Here is a 19,732-nt window from a genome sequence, read left to right on the forward strand (position 1 = left end):
CCAGAATCCGAGATCTGGACCTGGAATCTATAAATCAAAACCGAACTTAACTAGTCGATAAATACACAGCATTGTTTTAAACGTCAAAAGAAGATGTTTTGGTACAAGTCAAAGGTCTTGAGTTGCAAAATAGGTCGTCTTGAACAAATGCTATTAAAAATCAGCCTAATAACGCTTTATTTGTAACTTGGAAAGAAGTCAAAAAATGGAGAAACTTTAGAGATTTTGGTATTGAAAATAGGGATTTCTAGGGATTTTCCACCAGCCCTTTGGGGATTGAAAAAAAATGGAAGTGGAAACACTGGTAATATAGCGTAAGAATCAATTTTGTTAACATTCCTGTTCAAATAGTAAGCACGATAACATACTTTCGGATTGTGTCCTACTATAATTCTACTCTTTTTTTCGCACTTAAATACTTTATTCCCACATTAGTGGAATGGAAGCACTGAATGAGATTGCTAATTGTATGCTCATTTTTATGGTTAGAGTTGCGTTTGTGACAATGCATCCCCAGAACCTCCACCCTCCCCCCCCCCCGCAATATACAGCTCTAGGCTCTATACAAATCTAACATAAATAAAAACGGTGCCATTAGATTACTTTTTTATGCTCTTTTTAAATATAATAAGCTATCTGTTATTCTGATAATGCACCTCTCCCCCCTCTGATCGCCACATATATAAGTAAGTAAGTTGACGGCGATAGACCCTCCGGAGGTAGTGTAAACGGGTGGGGCTCATCTTTGTTTCGTTTCTAAGGGCATGACTGAAGGACCGTGAACTTCAGCCAGGAAGTGTAATGGAGGGTTGTGGGCCAGCCATACTGTGCTTTCGCATACCCTTCCTGCTTACTTTCCCAGATTTCTCCAGGTACCCATTTAGAGCTGGGTCGACTCTGGCTGAGCTTACAGAGTCACGCCACTGACAACTGTCCCAAACCAAACAACCGGCCACGCCTGGAACCGAACCCGTGCCCCACTGACAAAGAATTCCCAACCCAGCGCCCCAACCACTTAGTCAAGACGCCACATATATAGCCCAAATTATGCTTTTGTGTGACGTTCTTACCTTTGGTTCATCCATTGTAAAACCAATTAAGCCGTTTAGAATTGAGATATCCGGTTTATACTGATTGATTTAACTGAGTATTGCACAAAAAAAACACTATTTCCAATGAGTTAAAAATGTGAATAATAATAGAAGGAAGCATGATAATTTGATTAACATAAATATGCTGCATACTGTAAAGCAAGGGTTTCATTATTTTAGTGATTTTTTTTGGGGGGGGGGGGGGTTTGATTGCGTATATATTTTAAGGCTATACATGGAACCATCAGGGGGGCTGGGGATGAATTGTCGTAAACGCAACTTTAATCATACAAAAGTGCATTAAACTAGCAAACTGGAAACGCTCCTTTTTTGCTCTAGAGCTACTATTCTGAAACTTGACCTTAAATTTAGTCAATTTAATTCCCTTGATTCTTTTTTGAATTAATATAAATAAATTTGACTCGAAGGATAGAAGCAACTACGCAGCAAAAGAAGCCTTTGGGCTCGGTAAAGTTTGAATCACTATCTAGCTACAATAAAGACACATCTGAAAATTTTCTGTTTTTTTTACTATTTTCTTTTTCCTGACTCCACCTTTTTTTAAATTACTTTTTTCAGTTTTCCAGGAAATAAAATTTTCATATGGGTTTGCTGATCTAGTAACTTTACACCGGTTCTATTAGTTCCGGCTAAGCTATCACAGCTACTAGCCTATTACGGGGTCTTCGCAATTGTTATGTATTAATAAGTTTTTACTTTCTCTTATTTCGAGGGACGATTTCTTTTTTTTTCTGTTTCGTCTATATCACAGAATCTATTATGCATTACTAGCCTATTATGGGATCTTCGCAATTGTTATGTACTAATAAGTTTTGGCTTTCTCTTATTTCGTTGGACGATTTCTTTTTTTTTTCGAATAAATTATAAATTTAATAAAAAAAAAGGTAATATCCTATTTTCATGATCACCACAAATTTTAGGACAAAATATTTGTTTTAATTAGAGAAGAAAAAAAGAGGATTGTTATATTCACTTGGAAATGTGAACTCCGTTTGCGGAAATAAATAATATTTAAATCGTATATTCACATTATTATAGACAGAGGCATTTTAAAACAGCTATTTAATTGTCAGTTTCTTCTTTAAAGACAGCAACAATATTTCTTACCAAGAAAGTTCGATGCTGTCTTTAAAGAAGAAGCCGATAATAGGTTTCTTAAAATATACCTGTCTATAACAAAGGAAACTTATGACTTGTTTATAGCGAATTTTGCGAAAAGGTATAGGTATACCCAGGATTACGGTAGATTCCAAAACTCTATAGCACAGGGACAGTTAGACTTGGCACTACATCACCGCAATAACTGTCCAAATCGGCATATACGTAGAGTAAAATAATAAAGGATTGGATAAATTTATCAAAAGGGGGAAAACACACTGTAAATTGCATGATCCTCGTGCAAAATACACCATCAACTTCAGCAATTTCGACAAATCTCAAGTAGAAGTTTCCGCCATTTATCTAAATAAAAACGAAATTTCACATTTGCTTGAGAAGGACGGCCCGGAGTACACTTTTTATCTCATACAATTTGTGATGTTACTGCGTCTTTTTGTTTGGTATTATTTTGGTAGAGGTTTATTAGTTATCTACAGCTTGTTTATTTGTCCTTTTCGTCCAACAGTCTCCGTACAAATTGCCCTGTTCTGGATTCAAATATACATTATCCTATTACCTATAATCATCAGTCAATAACGCTATCTATCTTGCCCAAATGTTTCATGGTAAAATTTCTTAGAATGTAAGGCAAAAAGTACTGGTTACTTATAAAAGTGGAAATTTCCGCTAGTGTAGGCGAAAAAACGTCAAAGTATTCTCGTGTTTGGTGACAATTGACATTTTTCCAAGCTTTGTAATTGTTTTTCTGTCAGGAAATGAGACCAGCCACTTATTACTGCACTAATTTTTACCAAATTCACAAATTATATTAATTATTCTTACTATTCAAGTGAAGAAAATGTCAAGTGTCGCCAAATGCTAGATAGTGCTGATTCTTTTATGTCGACACTATCTCCAGATCCTGTTCTATATAGGGGTTGCCTGTTCCATGTCAACCAGGTCCTGATTCAAGTCGTTGGTGCTCCTAGGCCCAAACTTTATTGGCACCCCTAGGCCCAAGTGATTTATGGGGAAATCCCCAAAAATTCGGGGATAGTGGAAGCCCTGAACAGAAGGCAACTGATGAGTGATGAGCCAAGAGTAATGCAAGAGAGAGGTGATACCGAGCTGTCAGTTGTCTTTCTTGGGAGACATCTGGCAGTTTATAAGCGGCTTTATAATTCCTGTGGCAAGGCAGCAGCAAAGTGCACCCGGAACTTTGACGATAAATCACATCAGTGTCCAGTTTTTGTTAAGAAAAAAATCGCTCAGTGTTTCTTTTTGCGCTCCTCGGCGCTGCGCGCTCCTAGACCCGGGCCTAGTGGGTGTATGCGCAAATCCTGGCCTGATGTCAACACCCTTTCCTAATTTTATTAGGTAGCAAATAAATATCATTATTATTTCTATTATTTGCATGACAGTTTGGGTATGGAAGATCATTCGTCTTCTAGAGTTTATTTATTCGTCATTTTCACGTCGTTTATTTATTCGTCGTGTTTCTGTGCAAATTGCTCTGTTCTCACTTCAAATATACGCATCTTATTTTATCTCTTCTGAAATTTCCTGTTTCTGAATTCTCCTTCCTGAATACATGAAATTATATAATTTAATTTTAATCATAAGAAAATAACAGTGAGGCTTTTCTACTTATTTGGAGAAGAAAAAAATACTTTGTTTGACTTTTACTCATCAACTGAAAATTTAATTACTATCTTATCTGATAAAAGAGAATAGACCTGTCTTTCAAAAGATTCATCTAATACAGAAGGATTAAGTAAAAGTTTTAAATAAAAGTTTGTAAAATGTAATTTTTTTTCTTACGAAATTTCTTAGAAAAGTTGGCTATACACAAGATGAGTACCAAAAATTTTTGATACAGGTTATAAAGGACAGAGAAACAAAAAAAAATATTGAAATATTTTCAAAACCATATTATTAAGGGGAAAATATCTCCAAAAGGCTTAACATCTTCATAAATATTACCATCTCTGATCAACCATGTCTAAGAATTACAATAAATAAGCTTCAACTCCAAAAGTTTCTTGCATAAGCTAAATAGGATTGGAAATGATTTTTTTACTATTATTCTCAAAGGAACCGTTTTTCGCAAAACATCTTTCTCACACCTTTCCACCAATATTTTCATACCTTTAAGAACACGACAAAAGATGAGCCCCAAGGAGAATTTTTATCGACTCCTGCCAAAAAAAAACAACAACATATTCTGTAGGATTGCTGCACACTTACTTGATTTCATTTTTTTTTTTTTTTTTTATTAAATGAAAAACCGCTTCAAATGAACTTCAGAATGAAATAACTTAAAATTAGAGCTTAAAATGAAAATGAACAAAGAACATACTTGTACGAGGTGTCAAGCCTCTGTGAAGCCCAGCCCCTAAGGACCCCACCATCCCCGCTTTCAATTGGCTGGCAAAGAGATACTCTTCTGAGGTTCGTGATTGATTTTACTATCAGGAGTATAACAAATACTCCTGCACTGTCTCATTTCTAGTTTTTAGAGAAAACGACAGTACAATAAAGTAAGTGTTTATCTAGAAGAAATGGACAATCAAATGATTGGAAATCCAAGAATAGGGAGCCCAAAATGAAGCAGGAGAGGCTTCACTCATATATCTGACTTAAAACAGTAATAAATAAGACAAGCTGCTGGAGATAAAGGAGAGCCAAGGATTAATCAGCAGCAAAAATATGTATTGAAGATGAAAGAGATCTGCTCATCAATTCTTCTTTCACCCCCGCAATGCAGCTTATCCTTCGGCCTTTATCAATTGGATGGTCAATCCTTCGGCTTTTATCATTAAATCCTTCGGGCTTATCCTTCGGCCTTTATCAATTGGAGATAAAGGAGAGCCAAGGATTAATCAGCAGCAAAAATATTTCTTGAATATGAAAGAGATCTGCTCATCAATTCTTCTTTCACCCACACAATGCAGCTTATCCTTCGGCCTTTATCAATTGGAGGCTCAAGAATGGAGATCCAATATTAAAAAATATAGTAAAGGAATACAGGCTGTCTTCTCAGCGATTAACGACAACTAACCGTTAAAACCCCACCAGGCAAGTCTATTGCCCGTGCATCACTTTTAATAATATTTTTCAAGAAAAATACATGTTGTCAACATAATTAACACAATAAGCAGGGATAAAAATTTTGATTTTCTAGTTTTCCATTGATAAGGAATCCTCAACAAAAACTACTAAAAATGTTTCCTGGTATTTAGACAGAAATAAGAAAAGTTGTGTACTCTGTTTTATTTCAGTTCACCGTTAATTTCTCAATTGTATGTGTGAAGCTTTCGATGTGAACAGTATGTCTATCAAACAGTTCGTGGTAACAAACTGTAAGTAAGAGCCGAGGTAACAAACTCGGCTCAATAGTAACCGATACTCTAAAAAACGTAATTTTCATATCAATATGTACATCAAAAGAATCAGCTTATAATTCTGATTCCAAATATATAAGATCCATCGAGCTCAGTGTTACCTATCAAAAGTTAGAAGGCCTGAGAAAATTTGATTGATTTTCGAGGGACAAAACCCCCTAAAAGTTAAGGAATCCTAAAGAAAATCCCACCCTTAAATTTAGCATATCAGAGAACCCTACTGTATAAGTTTCCCGCTCCTATATATAAAAAAGGGGATTTTGAATTTTTTGCCAGAAGAAAGATCACGGATGCGTGTCTATTTTATTATTATTATTTTTTTTTTTTTGCAATGGGTGATTGTATCGAAATAATAGTCTTAGAAAATTGGAAGAGGGTGCATTTGAACAGAAATTAAAGACCAAAAAGATTGGAAGGCAACGAGCCCCCCTCCTATGCCCCTTTTTTCCCCAAAATTATCCGATCAATATTTTGAAATAGCCATTTTGTTTGGCATAGTTGGAAGATTCAATGGCTATCTCCTTAGGGGTAACATGACCCCGCAGAGTCCGTGAGGAGAGGCTGTAAGTTATGAAATTTGCCTATTGTTTTACGCGTGCTATTTGTTATTGAATAATATACAGATATTTATAAGGGGAGAGGATTTTGTGAATTTTACACTTGAGGGATTTGACAAAATTCTTATACGAAATTCTTTTTATTTGTCTTACTTCCTCTCTACCAAGTCAATTTTGTAAGTTGAGATGTTTCGGGAGAATCAAATTCGGGGGAAAAATTTCAATGGTAGGAGTGATTCAATGGTAGGAAACGATTAGAAATTAGTCTTTTTCAAATGAAAGTATGCTAAGGAGCATTTTCAGGCTGAATCGTCCGCAAGAAATTTTAGGGGGGAGAATTTTCAGCATGGATAGAACTGTCTGGATGGAATTTTACTGGGGGAGTATATTTTACATGGGAGGAAACTTGCACGGAGGAGTTCCCCGTGAGGAGAGGGATTCTTCATGGAGGCGAGCCAGATTTACCGTTATTCCTTGAAAAGTGATCAGAAATTAAATTAAAAAAAATTAATTGTTACCTTGATTTCGATCTTTTTTATTATATTTATCAATGTTAATAATAATGACCTTTAAAAAACAACAGTAATTCCAAGGATTACCATCAACACTTTAAAAGAAATATTTTCTTTTATTGGAAGTTCCCTAACCTAGTGATGCTCAAATTGATAATTCATATTTTTGCTAAAGTTTTAAGTCAAGCTTGTTACATAGTTTTATTTTAATATTAGTCTTTTACCCTCCCCTCTTCTCCCAGGGAATAAAGGCCATAAAATAAACAGACTTACTTGAAGGAGGTATGGAAAGACGCCAGTTAGTACAATAGAGAAACCAAGACTGAAGCTGAAAGCTGTTATGTACACGACCAGTAGGGATATTCTTCTTTTTCTTTTATCTTCTGGTGTCTCTAAGACATATTGAGGCTCGTCGGTTTCCCTAGAATAAAAATAATATGCTCGTAATTCCATAAAAAAACGTTTATAGTGTGCTTAATTAAAGGAATTGTATATTCATAATTTTCTTTTTACTCAAACTAGGGGGTTCTGCGCTACTGTCATCATCATTACTGCAATAGGTATGCCGTATATCCCGTGTCTTCAATATTGTTTATCTCCTAAAATCAGGTTGGGAGGGTCATCTTGTTCAGCAGCATCTAATTTATCATCAGATTCTGAACTGGACCCAAATCAGTTAAATGGGGAGCACTCACTAAGTCTGCCTGGTTTCTGCCTTACCCCAGCTTAAGGGTATTAGTCACCCCATATGCAGGTTTAGCGCAAAGCATGAGCCTCGCATAATGTCGCCATCCCCAAGAGCCTTTACTGGATTAGCTTCTGAATCAAGTGCTTAAAAGTAGACGTTCCATATAATTCTGATCTTCTGGAGACTACTGCGGATTGACGAAGAATGATGGTGTTAGTGTGAGCAACTTTTAGTCAAGGATGCTAAAGTCAAGGATTATGTGCACCAAAGAGAGCTTCCTGCCAGTACTTTTTATTATCTAATGAGCTGTAATACCTAGAAAGCTACATTCTGAAGGGTAAATAAGTAGAGTAAGAGGTACAATTTTGCGTACGCCCCCGTACCAAACAGGTTTCTGGTAGGTATAATCTGGATTGGTAGGTACAATCTGTTTAGGTGGGTATAATCTGGTTTGGTTCAAGTTTTTCTGACACAATTTACCGGATTTCTAATTCATGGTATACATGTCTTTTTTAGGCTAAATCCGTGTCAGGACAACCGGCATGTCTTGTTTCGCTGCCGACTAATGTTTTTGAAAAGGGTAATTACTTCTAAGTTCAATAACAAAATTAAACTTCTGATGGTTAAGAAAGCGTAACGGGTAATTAAAGTAAGAGGAATGGGATGCTATAATTAGAATGGTTTTAAGTTGAAAATTATGACGTAAAAATAACTCTATTTGCGAATTTTTTGCGAAAAGGTATTTGCGTAAAGGTATTGCGTTGGTTAAGAATGCGTAACGGGTAATAAAAGTATGAGGAATGGGGTGCTATAATTAGAATGGTTTTAAGTTGAAAATTGTGACGTAAAAATAACTCTATTTTCGAATTTTTTGCGAAAAGGTATTTGCATAAAGGTATTGCGTTGGTTAAGAATGCCTCACGGGTAATTAAAGAATGAGGAATTGTCTCTTTGGGCTGTGTGTGTGTCTCTTTGGACTTTGTGTGTCTCTTCGGACTATGTGTATGTCTCTTTTGCCTGTGTGTGTCTCTTTGGGCTGTGTGTGTCTCTTTAGGCTGTTTGTTTCTTTGGGCAGTTTGAATCTTTATGGTCTGTATGTGACTCTTTTGACTGTTTGTGTCTTTTTGGTATTTGTGTATATATGTTGGATGTGTGAATCTATTTGGGCCGTGTACGTCTCTTTGAGCTGTGTGTGTCTCTTTGGGCTGTGGGTGTCTCTGTGTGATGTGTGTCTCTTTAGGCTGTGTGTGTCTCGTTGGACTGTGTGTGTTTTTTGGGGGTGTCTGAGTCTTTTTGGTCTGTAAATTTTTTGCGAAAAGGTATTTGCATAAAGGTATTGCGTTGGTTAAGAATGACTCACGGGTAATTAAAGAATGAGGATCTTACTCAGTAAGCTGTGTGTGTGTCTCGGTGAGATTCTGGTTTCCCTTCAGACAATGTGTTTGACTAGTTAGTCTGTGTGTATCTCTTATTGATGGGTGTGACTCTTTATACTAAAGGTCACTTTGGGCAGTTTGAATCCTTTTTTTCTGTGTATGCGTAATTTTGCAGTTTGTGTCGTTTTGGGCTTTGTGTCTCTCTGTTGGTTGTGTGCTTCTGTTTGGGGTTTGTTCGTCTCTTTTTGGTGTTTGTGTGTCTTTTGGGTGTGGGTGTCTCTTTGTGTTGTGCGTCTCTTTAGGCTGTGTGTGTCTCGTTGGACTGTGTGTCTTTTTTGGGGGGTCTGAGTCTTTTTGGTCGGTAAGTGTCTCTTTGGGCTGTGTGAGTCTGTGTGGTCGGGGTTTGTCTCTTTGGGTTGGGTGTCTCTATTGCCTGTGTGTGTCTCTTTGAGGTGTGTTTGTCTCTTTAGCTTGTGACTGCCTTTTTGGGCGGCGTGTCTCATTGGGTTTCATGAGCCTTTGTGGTCTGTTTGTGTGTCCCTTTGGGCTTTTTATTTCCTTTTGGTCTGTTTGGGCCTATTTTGTGGATGTTTTTACCTTTGTTCTGTGTGTGTTTCCTCTTGCTTTGTGCGACTCTTTGGGGTGTTTTGCTCGTAGGACTTTTAGAGTCTTTATTATCTTTTTGTGTCTTTTTGGGCTGTGTTTGTCTCTTTGGGCTGTTTGTGTCTCTTTGGGCTGTTTGTGTTTCTTTGGGCTATGTGTGTCTCTTTGGGCGGTTTGATTCATTTTGCTCTGTTTGTCTTTCTTTTGGCTGTTGTTGTCTCTTAGGGGCCGTGTATGTCTCTTTGGGCTATGTGTGTCTCTTTGGGGTGTTTGCATCTTTTGGTCTCTCTGTGTCTGTTTGGGCGTTTTTGTCTCTTTGGGCTGTTTGTGGGTGTCTTTGGGAGTTTTGTGTCTATTAGGGCTATGTTTGTCTCTTTATCCGGTGTGGGTGTCTCTTTGGGCTGTGTATCTCTCTTTGGGCTGAGTGTCTCTTTGGGCAGGTTGAATCTTTTTGGTCTGTGTGTGTCTCTTTTGGATTTGTGTGTCGCTTTGGGCTTTGTGTCTCTCTGCGGGCTGTGTTCTTTTCTTTGGGCAGTGTGTATATTTTTGAGCTGTATGTGTCTCTTGTGCTGTTTGTAGAAGTTTGGTCTGAAGAGGTTTCCGTTTGATGTTTTTGTCTCTTAGAGACATGGTGTGTGTCTTTGGTCAATTTGTGTCTCTTTGGAGTGTCTTTGAATCTTTTTGGTATGTATGTGTCTGTATGGGCGTTTTTTGTCTAGTTGTGCTGTGTGTGTGTCAATTTGGAGGGTTTTTTTATAATCGGGAAGTGTGTATTTCAGTTTAGACTTTGTGTGTCTCATTTGGCGGTGTGTGTCTCTTTATGCTGTGTGTCTCTTTGGGCATTTTGAATCTTTATGGTCTGTGTGTGTGCGTTATGAAGGACAAGTTGTTCTGACGCAATTTACCAGATTTCTAATTCACGGTATACATGTCTTTTTAGGGTAAGCCCGTGTTAGAAAACCAGCGCGTCTTCTTTCCCTGTTAATAAAACGAATTCAAATATTTTGTCTATGAAATAGAAGCTAACTCAATTTGCGAAAAGTTATTCCCTTTGCACAACTCTGATCTGATTGAATTGTCGCCGACAATGAGATGTAATCACTGCTAAGCCTTTTTTTATTGCGAAAGGGGTCTCTTTAGGCTGTGTGTCTCTTTGGGCAGTTTGAATCTTTTTGGTCTGTGTGTGTCTCCTTTGGTTTTTTGTGCCGTGTTGGGCTTTTTGTGTCTCTGTTGGCTTTGTGCGTCTCTTTGGGTCGTGTGCATCTCTTTGAGATGTATGTGTCTCTTGGGACTGTTTGAGTCATTTTGGTCTGAGTGTGTTTTTTTTGGCTGCTTGTGTCTCTTAGAGGCCATGTGTGTCTCTTTGGGCAATGTGTGTCTCTTTGGGGATGTTTGAATCTTTTTGGTATGTATGTGTCTGTATGGGCGTTTTTTGTCTCTTTGGGCTGTGTGTGAGTCTCTTTGGGCTTTATGTGTCTCTTCAGACTGTGTGTATGTCTCTTTAGCCTGTGTGTGTCTCTTTTGGCTGTGTGTGTCTCTGGATGTTGTGTGTTTCTTTGGGTAGTTTGAATCTTTATGGTCTGTGTGTGTCTCTTTTGACTATTTATGTCATTTTGGACTTTGTTCCTCTCTGTTGAATTTGCGCGTCTCCTTGGGCCCTGTACGTCTTTTTGAGCTGTATGTGTCTCTTTGGGTTGAGGGGGTCTCTTTGTGATGTGTGTCTCTTTAGGCTGTGTGTGTGTCTCGTTGGACTGTGTGTCTTTTTTGGGGTGTCTGAGTCTTTTTGGTCTGTAAGTGTCTCTTTGGGCTGTTTGAGTCTTTTAGGTCGGTGTTTGTGCCTTTGGGGTGTTTTTTTCTATGGGCTGTGTGTGTCTCTTTGAGATGTTTGTGTCTCTTGTGGATGTGTGTGTCCATTTAGGGTGTGTGTCTCTTTGGGCTGTTTGAGTCTGTTTGGTCTGTTTGTGTGTCTCTTTGGGCTGTTTGAGTCTTTTTGGTCTGTGTTTGTCTCTTTGGGCTGTTTGTGTCTCTTTGGGATGTTTGTGTTTCTTTGGGCTGTGTGTGTCTCTTTGGGTTGTGTGTCTCTTTGGGCTGCTTGAGTCTTTTTGATCTGTGTGTGTCTCTTTGGGCTGTTTGTGTCTTTGTGCTCGTTGTGTGTCTCTTTGGGTTGTGTGTGTCTCTTTGGGATGTTTGTGTTTCTTTGGGCTATATTTGTCTCTTTGGGCAGTTTGTGTCATTTTTGTTTGTTTGTCTTTCTGTTGGCTGTCTGTGTCTCTTATTGGACTTGTGTGTCTCTTTAGGATGAGTGTCTCTTTGGGCAGTTTGAATCTTTTTGGTCTGTGTGCGTCTGTTTTGGCTTTTTGTGTCGTTTTGGGCTTTTTGTGTCTCTGTTGGATGTGTGCGTCTCTTTGGGCCGTGTGCATCTTTTTGAGCTGTATGTGTCTATTGGGCTGTTTGAGTCATTTTTGTCTGTGTGTTGTTATTTTGGATGTTTGTGTCTCTTATAGGTCTTGTGTGTCTATTTGGGCAATGTGTGTCTCTTTGGGGGGTTTGAATATTTTTGGTATGTATGTTTCTGTATGTGCGTTTTTTTTGTCTCTTTGGGCTGGTTATGGTTGTGTCGTTTGGCTTTTTTTTTATATTAGAAATTTGTGTTTTTCTAATTATCCTTTTTGTTTCTCTTTTGGGTGTGTGTGTCTCTTTATGCTGTGTGTATATTTTGGCAGTGTGAATCTTTATGGTCTGTGTGTATGTCTCTTTTGGCTGTTTGTATCGTTTTGGGCTTTGTGTCTCTCTGGAGGATGTATGCGTCTCTTTGGGCCGTGTACGTTTCTTTGACCTGTATGTGTCTCTTTGAGCTGTGGGTGTATCTTTGTGATGTGTGTCTTTTTATGCTGTGTGTGTCTCTTTAGACTGTGTGTCTTTTTGGGATGTCTGAGTCTTTTGGGTATGTATGTGTGTCTCTGTGGGCGGTTTGCCTGTGTGTGTTTCTTTGGGCTATGTGTGTCTCTTTAAGCTATGTGTGCGTCTCCTTGGGCCGTGTACGTCTCTTTGAGCTGTATGTGTCTCTTTGAGCTGTTGGTGTCTCTTTGTGTTATGTGTTTCTTTAGGCTGTGTGTGTGTCTCGTTAGACTGTGTGTCTTTTTGAGGTGTCTGAGTCTTTTAGATATGTATGTGTGTCTCTTGGAGCCTTTTGGGTCTTTATGGTCTGTGTTTGTATATTTGGACTGTGTGTGTCTCTTTGTGCTGTTTGTGTTTCTTTGGGCTATGTGTTTCTCTTTGGGCTGTGTGTCTCGTTGTGCTGTTTGATTCTTTTTGATCTGTTTTGTGTCTCTTTGGACTGTTTGAGCCTTTTTGGGCTGTGTTTGTCTCTTTGAGATGTGTGTGTCTCATTGGACTGTTTGTGTTTCTTTGGCCTATGTGTGTCTCTTTGGTCTGTTTTAGTCATTTTGGTCTGTGTTTGTTTCTTTTGACTGTTTGTGTCTCTTAGGGGTCATGTGTGTCTCTTTGGGCTATGTGTGTCTCTTTGGGGTGTTTGATTCTGTTTGGTCTGTCTGTGTCTCTTTGGGCTCTGTGTGTCTCTTCGGGCTGTGTTTGTCTCTTTAGCCCGTGTTTGTCTCTGTGGGCTGTGTGTGTCTCTTTAGGCTGTGTGTCTCTTTGGGCAGTTTGAATCTTTTTTATCTGTTTGTGTCTCTTTGGGCTGTTTGTGTTTCTTTGGGCTATGTGTGTCTATTTGGACTGTTTGAGGCATTTTGCTCTTTGTGTGTTTCTTTCGGTTGTTTGTGTCTCTTTGAGCTATGTGTGTCTCTTTGGGGTGTTTGAATCTTTTTGGCCTGTATGTGTCTGTATGAGTGTTTTTTTTTCTCATCTAGCTGTGTGTGTCTCTTTGGGGTCTTAGCGTCTCTTCGGGCTGTGTGTTTCTCTTTAGCCTGTGTGTGTCTCCTTAGGCTGTGTGTCTCTTGAGGCAATTTGAATATATTTGGTCTGTGTGTGTCCCTTTTGACTGTTTTTGTGTCGTTTTGGGCTTTGTGTGTCTTTGTTGGATGTTTGCGTCTCTTTGGGCCATGTGCGTCATTTTGAGCTGTGTGTCTCTTTGGGCTGTGTGTGTCTCGTTGGTCTGTGTGTCTTTTTGGGGTGTCTGAGTCTTTTGGGTCTGTAGGTGTGTCTCTGTGGGCGGTTTGACTCTGTTGGTCTCTTTGGGCTGTGTGTGTCTCTGTAGGCTGTGTGTTTGTTTCCTTGATTCACGTAAGTCTGAGATAGGTGTTCTTGTCTCTTTTGAGATTTGGGTGTCTCTTTGTGATGTGTGTCACTGTAGACTATTCTTTTCTGGTTTGTCTGTGTCTCTTTTTGGGGTGTCTGTGTCTGTGGAGGCTGTATGTGTCTATTGTGACTGTTTTTGTCTTTTAGGTCTGTGTGTGTCTCTTTGGGCTGTGTGTGTATCTTTGGTCTGTGTGTGTTTCTTTGGGCTTTGTGAGTCTCTTTGGGCTGTGTGTCTCGATGGACAGTTTGAGTCTTTTTGATCTGTTTGTGTCTCTTTGGGCTGTTTGAGTCTTTTTTGGGCTGTGTTTGTCTCTTTGGGATGTTTGTGTATATTTGGGCTGTTTGTGTATCTTTTGTCTATGTGTTTCTATATGTTATGTTTTAGTCAATTTGTTATTTGTTTGTTTCTTTTGACTGTTTGTGTCTCTTAGGAGTCATGTGTATCTCTTTGGGCTATGTGTGTCTCATTGGGGTGTTTGAATCTTTTTGGTCTGTATGTGTCTCTTTGGGCTTTGTGTGTCTCTTCAGGCTGTGTGTGTCTCTTTAGCCTTTGTGTGTCTCTTTGGGCTGTTTGTGTGTCTTTAGGCTGTGTGTCTCTTTGGTCAGTTTGAATATGTTTTATCTGTTTGTGTCTCTTTGGGCTGGGTGGGTTTCTTTGGGCTATGTGTGTCTCTTTGGACTGTTTGAGTCATTTTGCTCTTTGTGTGTTTCTTTCGGTTGTTTGTGTCTCTTTGGGCTATGTGTGTCTCTTTGGGGTGTTTGAATCTTTTTGGCCTGTATGTGTCTGTATGAGCGTTTTTTTGTCTCTTTAGAGTGGCGCGCCACTCCAAGTGAACCTAGATCAACCCAACTTTTTGGATGAAATACTTTTCGAAAGACATTTCAGAGCAAACAAAAACCTACACAAACACAAAAACTTACACATCCACAAAAACTTACACACACACACAAAAACTTACACACACACAAAAACTTACACGCACTCAAAAAAAACAAGTTTACGGTCAAAAACCCTTATTAACTTAGATTTTTCTCTAGCAACTCGCCCTCCACACAAAAACTTACACACACACACACAGAAAATTAAAAACACACAAAAAATTACACAAACACAAAAAATGACAAACAAACACAAAAACTTACACACACAAAAAAAATTACACACACACAAAAACTTACGCACACACACACACACAAAACTTAAACACACAAAAAAAAACTTACACACACACACAAAAAAAACTAACACACACATAAAAAAATTACACACACAAAAAAAAAATTTACACAAAAAAAAAAAAATCCAACACACAAAAAAAACTTACACACACACACAAAAAAATTAACCATACACACACAACAACTTACACACACACAAAAAAAGATATTCTCTGAGTGTTGAAAATGATTTCACGACATTATTTTAGTTTTTTTTTTTCTTGTCCCAAACTATTTTTTTATCATGAACCGTTTAGAGACCAATTTGATCAACTTGGAGAAAGTTCAAATAGAATCATAGAGAATAGACCTAAGTTTCACATTTTATTGATCAACTCGGAGAAAGTTAAAATAGAATCGTTACTTATTTGATATTAGTCAGTAAACTACAACCTTAAAAGAATAACTTGCAATTTTTTTTTCTTATAGACTTGACTTTGAAGACTTTGTCGCCCTCCACTCTAAATTCACAAATAAATACTTCTACGAATTAAGCCATTTACTCCAAAACACTTTTCAGTCATTTCTTGTTAAAAAAATTTTATTTCAACTCACCCACACGGGTTTTTCTACATTTGAACCAGAGAATGGAACTAAGTTTCACATTTGAACGATAGAATTGTATTTTCCATAATTTTCTTATAGGAAACTAGAGTTTATGATCAAAAACCCTTGTTAGCTCAGATTTTACAGAAACAGTTTATTTTTCGATCCATACCTGGACTTAAGTTTCACCTATGAACCGACGAATTGTATTTTCCATAATTTTCTTACAAAAGTTTACGGTCAAAAACCCTTATTAACTTAGATTTTCCTCTAGCAACTCGCCCTTCACTTTAATTTCGCTAATACATAATTCTACCAATCAACCCGCAGCCCAAAGAGACACCCACAGTCCAAAGAAACACAAACAGCCGAAAGAGACGTACACAGTCCAAAAAGACTCAAAACAGCCCAAAGAGACACACATATCCCAAAGAGACACCTACAGACCAAAAAGACTCAAACACCCCAAAAAGACACACAGTCCAACGAGACACACACTGCCTAAAGAGACACACATCACAAAGAGACATCCACAGGCCAAAGAGACACATACAGCTCAAAGAGATGCACATGGCCCAAAGAGACGCAAACATCCAACAAAGACACACAAAGCCCAAAACGACACAAAAACAGTCAAAAGAGACACACACAGACCAAAAATATTCAAACTGACACAAGAGACACAGATACTAAGTAGACACACACACAGGCTAAATAGACACACACATCCCGAATATACACGCAAAGCCCAAATAGACACACACACAGACCAAAAGAGACACAAAAAACGCCCATACAGAGACATAGACGCCAAAAAGAATCAAACACCCCAAAGAGACACATATAGCCCAAAGAGACACACACAGCCTAAAGAAACAGAAAAAGAGAAAAATGAAACAAATAGTACCTATAGACTAACATATCCCTGAACATAAAACATTTACACATAGTCAAACACAGATAATAATTATTCACACTACAGAAAGATACAGACAACCTAAAAACACAAAAAAAGCCCAAAGAGATACACAAACCATAAAGAGACACAAATAACCCAAAGTAACCAGAAAATCCCAAAGACAAACATACAGCCCATATAGATTCAAACACCCCAAAGAGACACACAAAGCCCAAAGAGACACACATGACCCCTAAGATACACAAACAGTCAAAAGAAACAAACACAGACCAAAATGACTAAAACAGACCTAAGATACACACATAGCCCAAAGAAACACAAACAGCCCAAAGAGACACAAACAGCCCAAAGAGACAAACACAGCCCAAAAAGACTCAAATAGACCAAAGAGACACAAACAGATCAAAAAGACTCAAACAGTCAAACAAGACACACAGCCCAAAGAGACGCACAAAGCCACCAGACACACACACAGACCAAAGAGACTCAAACAGCCAAAAGAGACAAACACACACCTAAAAGACTCACACAGCCACAAGAGACACATACATACTACACAGACTCTGACATCTCAAACAGAGACACAGTCCAACGAGATACGCACAGCCTAAAGAGACACACATCACAAAGAGACACCCACCCCCCAAAGAGATACACACGGCCCAAAGAAACTCACACATCCTACAGAGAGACACAAAGCCCAAAACGACACAAACAGCCAAAAGAGACACACACACAGACCATAAAGATTCAAACTGCCCAAAGAGACACACAGCCTAAAGAGACACACACAGCCCAAAGAGACACACACAGGCAAACAGCCCAAAGAGACACACATACAGACCAAAAAGACTCAGACACCCCAAAAAGACACACAGTCCAACGAGACACACACAGACTAAAGAGACACACACAGCCCAAAGAGACACACACAGTCAAAATATACATACACACAGTCCTAATATAAAAAAAAACCAAAACTAGAACCACCCACCCCCAACAGATAAAAAAACACGCCCATACAGACACATACATACCAAAAGGATTCAAACTCTCCAAAGAGACACAAATAGCCCATACAGGCAGATACGACCTCTAAGAGACACAACAAGCCAAAAGAAACACACACAGACCAAAATTACTCAAACAGCCCAAGAGACAAATACAGCTCAAAGAGATTCAAACGGCCAAACTAGACGCAAACAACAAACAGAGACACAAACAGACCAAAACGACACAAAAAGCCAAAAGAGACGCACACAGACCAAAAAGATTCAAACTGCCCAAAGAGACACTCAGCCTAAAGAGACACACACGGCCCCTAAGAGACACAGATAGCCAAAAGAAAGACACACAGACCAAAATGACTCAAACAGCCCAAAGAGACAAACACAGCCCAAAAAGACACAAACATCCAAAAGAGACACAAACAGCCAAAAGAGACAAACACAGACCAAAATGACTCAAACAGCCCAAAGAGACACAAACAGAACAAAAAGACACAAACAGTCACACTAAATACACAGCCCAAAGAGACGCACAAAGCCCAAACAAACACACACAGCGCAAAGAGACACAAACAGCCCAAAGAGGCAAACACAGACCAAAAAGACTCAAACAGCCAAAAGAGACACTCAAACAGACCGAAAAGACTCAAACAGCCCAAAGAGACACACAGCCCAAAGGGACACACACAGCCTCAAGAGACACAAACAGCTCAGAGACACAGACAGCCCAAAGAAAAACACAACCCAAAGAGAAAAACACAGACCTAAAAGACTCAAACAGCCCAAAGAGTCACTTACAGACCAAAAAGACTCAGACACCCCAAAAAAGACACACAGTCCAACGAGACACACACACAGCCTAAAGAGATACACATTACAAAGAGACACCCACAGCCCAAAGAGACACATACAGCTCAAAGAGACGTACACGACCCAATGAGATGCACACATCCAACAGAGAGACACAAAGCCCAAAACGACACAAACAGTCAAAAGAGACACACACAGACCATAAAGATTTAAACTACCCAAAGAGACACACAGCTTAAAGATACACACACAGCCAAAATACACACACACAGTATAAATAGAAATACACACAGTCCGATTATACAAAAAACCCCCAAAGACACACACAAACCCCCCAAAGATATAAAACACGCCCATACAGACACATACATACCAAAAAGATTCAAACACCCCAAAGAGACACACATTGCCCAAAGAGACACACATGGCCTCTAAGAGACACAAACAGCCAAAAGAAACACACACAGACCAAAATGACTCAAACAGCCCAAGAGACACATACAGCTCAAAGAGATGCACACGGCCCAAAGAGACGCACACATCCAACAGAGACGCACAAAGCCCAAAACGACACAAAAAGCCAAAAGAGACACACACAGACCAAAAAGATTCAAACTGCCCAAAGAGACACACAGCCTAAAGAGACCCCTTTCGCAATAACAAAAGGCTTAGCAGTGATTACATCTCATTGTCGGTGACAATTCAATCAGATCAGAGTTGTGCAAATGGAATACCTTTTCGCAAATTGAGTTAGCTTCTATTTCATAGACAAAATATTTGAATTCGTTTTATTAACAGCGAAAGAAGACGCGCTGGTTTTCTAACACGGGCTTACCCTAAAAAGACATGTATACCGTGAATTAGAAAGCTGTTAAATTGCGTCAGAACAACTTGTCCTTCATAACGCACACACACAGACCATAAAGATTCGAAATGCCAAAAGAGACACACAGCCTAAAGAGACACACACAGCCCAAAGAAACACACACTGGCTAAAGATACATACACACAGTCCGAATAGAAAAACAAGGCCAAAAAGACACACACACACAACAAAGAGACAAAAAACGCCCATACAGACACATACATACCAAAAAGATTCAAAAACACCCTAAAGAGACACACATTCCCCAAAGAGACACACATGGCCTCTAAGAGACACAAATAGCCAAAAGAAACACACACAGACCAAAATGACTCAAACAGCCCAAGAGACACATACAGCTCAAAGAGATGCACACGGCCCAAAGAGACGCAAACATCCAAAAGATAAACACAAAGCACAAAACTAAAAAAAAAGCCAAAAGAGACAAACACAGACCAAAAAGATTCAAACTGCACAAAGATAAACACAGCCTAAAGATACACACACCGCCAAAAGACACACACACACTGGATAAAGAGACAAACCCACCACTATTAGAAAACAAACGCAAAATGAGACACACAAACCCCCACACTAGAAAAAAAACGCCCAAACAGACACATACAGACAAAAAGATACAAAAACACCAAAGAGAACCACATAGCAAAAAGAGACCCACACGGCCCATAATAGACACAAACAGACAAAATAAAGACAAACATAAAAAAATGACTCAAACCGCCCAAAGAGACACAAATAG

General features: G+C 38.8%; 1 protein-coding gene across 1 annotated transcript in view; it reads right to left on the reverse strand.

Moving 5' to 3' along the window:
- Positions 1-19,732, reverse strand: part of Cln7 (CLN7/MFS domain-containing 8) — a 108,116-nt gene that overhangs the window by 76,906 nt on the left and 11,478 nt on the right. Inside the window, exon 2 of the mRNA XM_089108294.1 lies at positions 6,957-7,104. Coding sequence (XP_088964420.1) covers positions 6,957-7,104 — 148 coding nt within the window. The remainder of the gene's footprint in view (positions 1-6,956; positions 7,105-19,732) is intronic.

The sequence above is a fragment of the Artemia sp. Qi Xiang Cuo genome, chromosome 2 (genome assembly GCF_049724085.1).
Source record: "Artemia sp. Qi Xiang Cuo chromosome 2, ASM4972408v1, whole genome shotgun sequence".
Classification (NCBI taxonomy): domain Eukaryota; kingdom Metazoa; phylum Arthropoda; class Branchiopoda; order Anostraca; family Artemiidae; genus Artemia; species Artemia sp. Qi Xiang Cuo.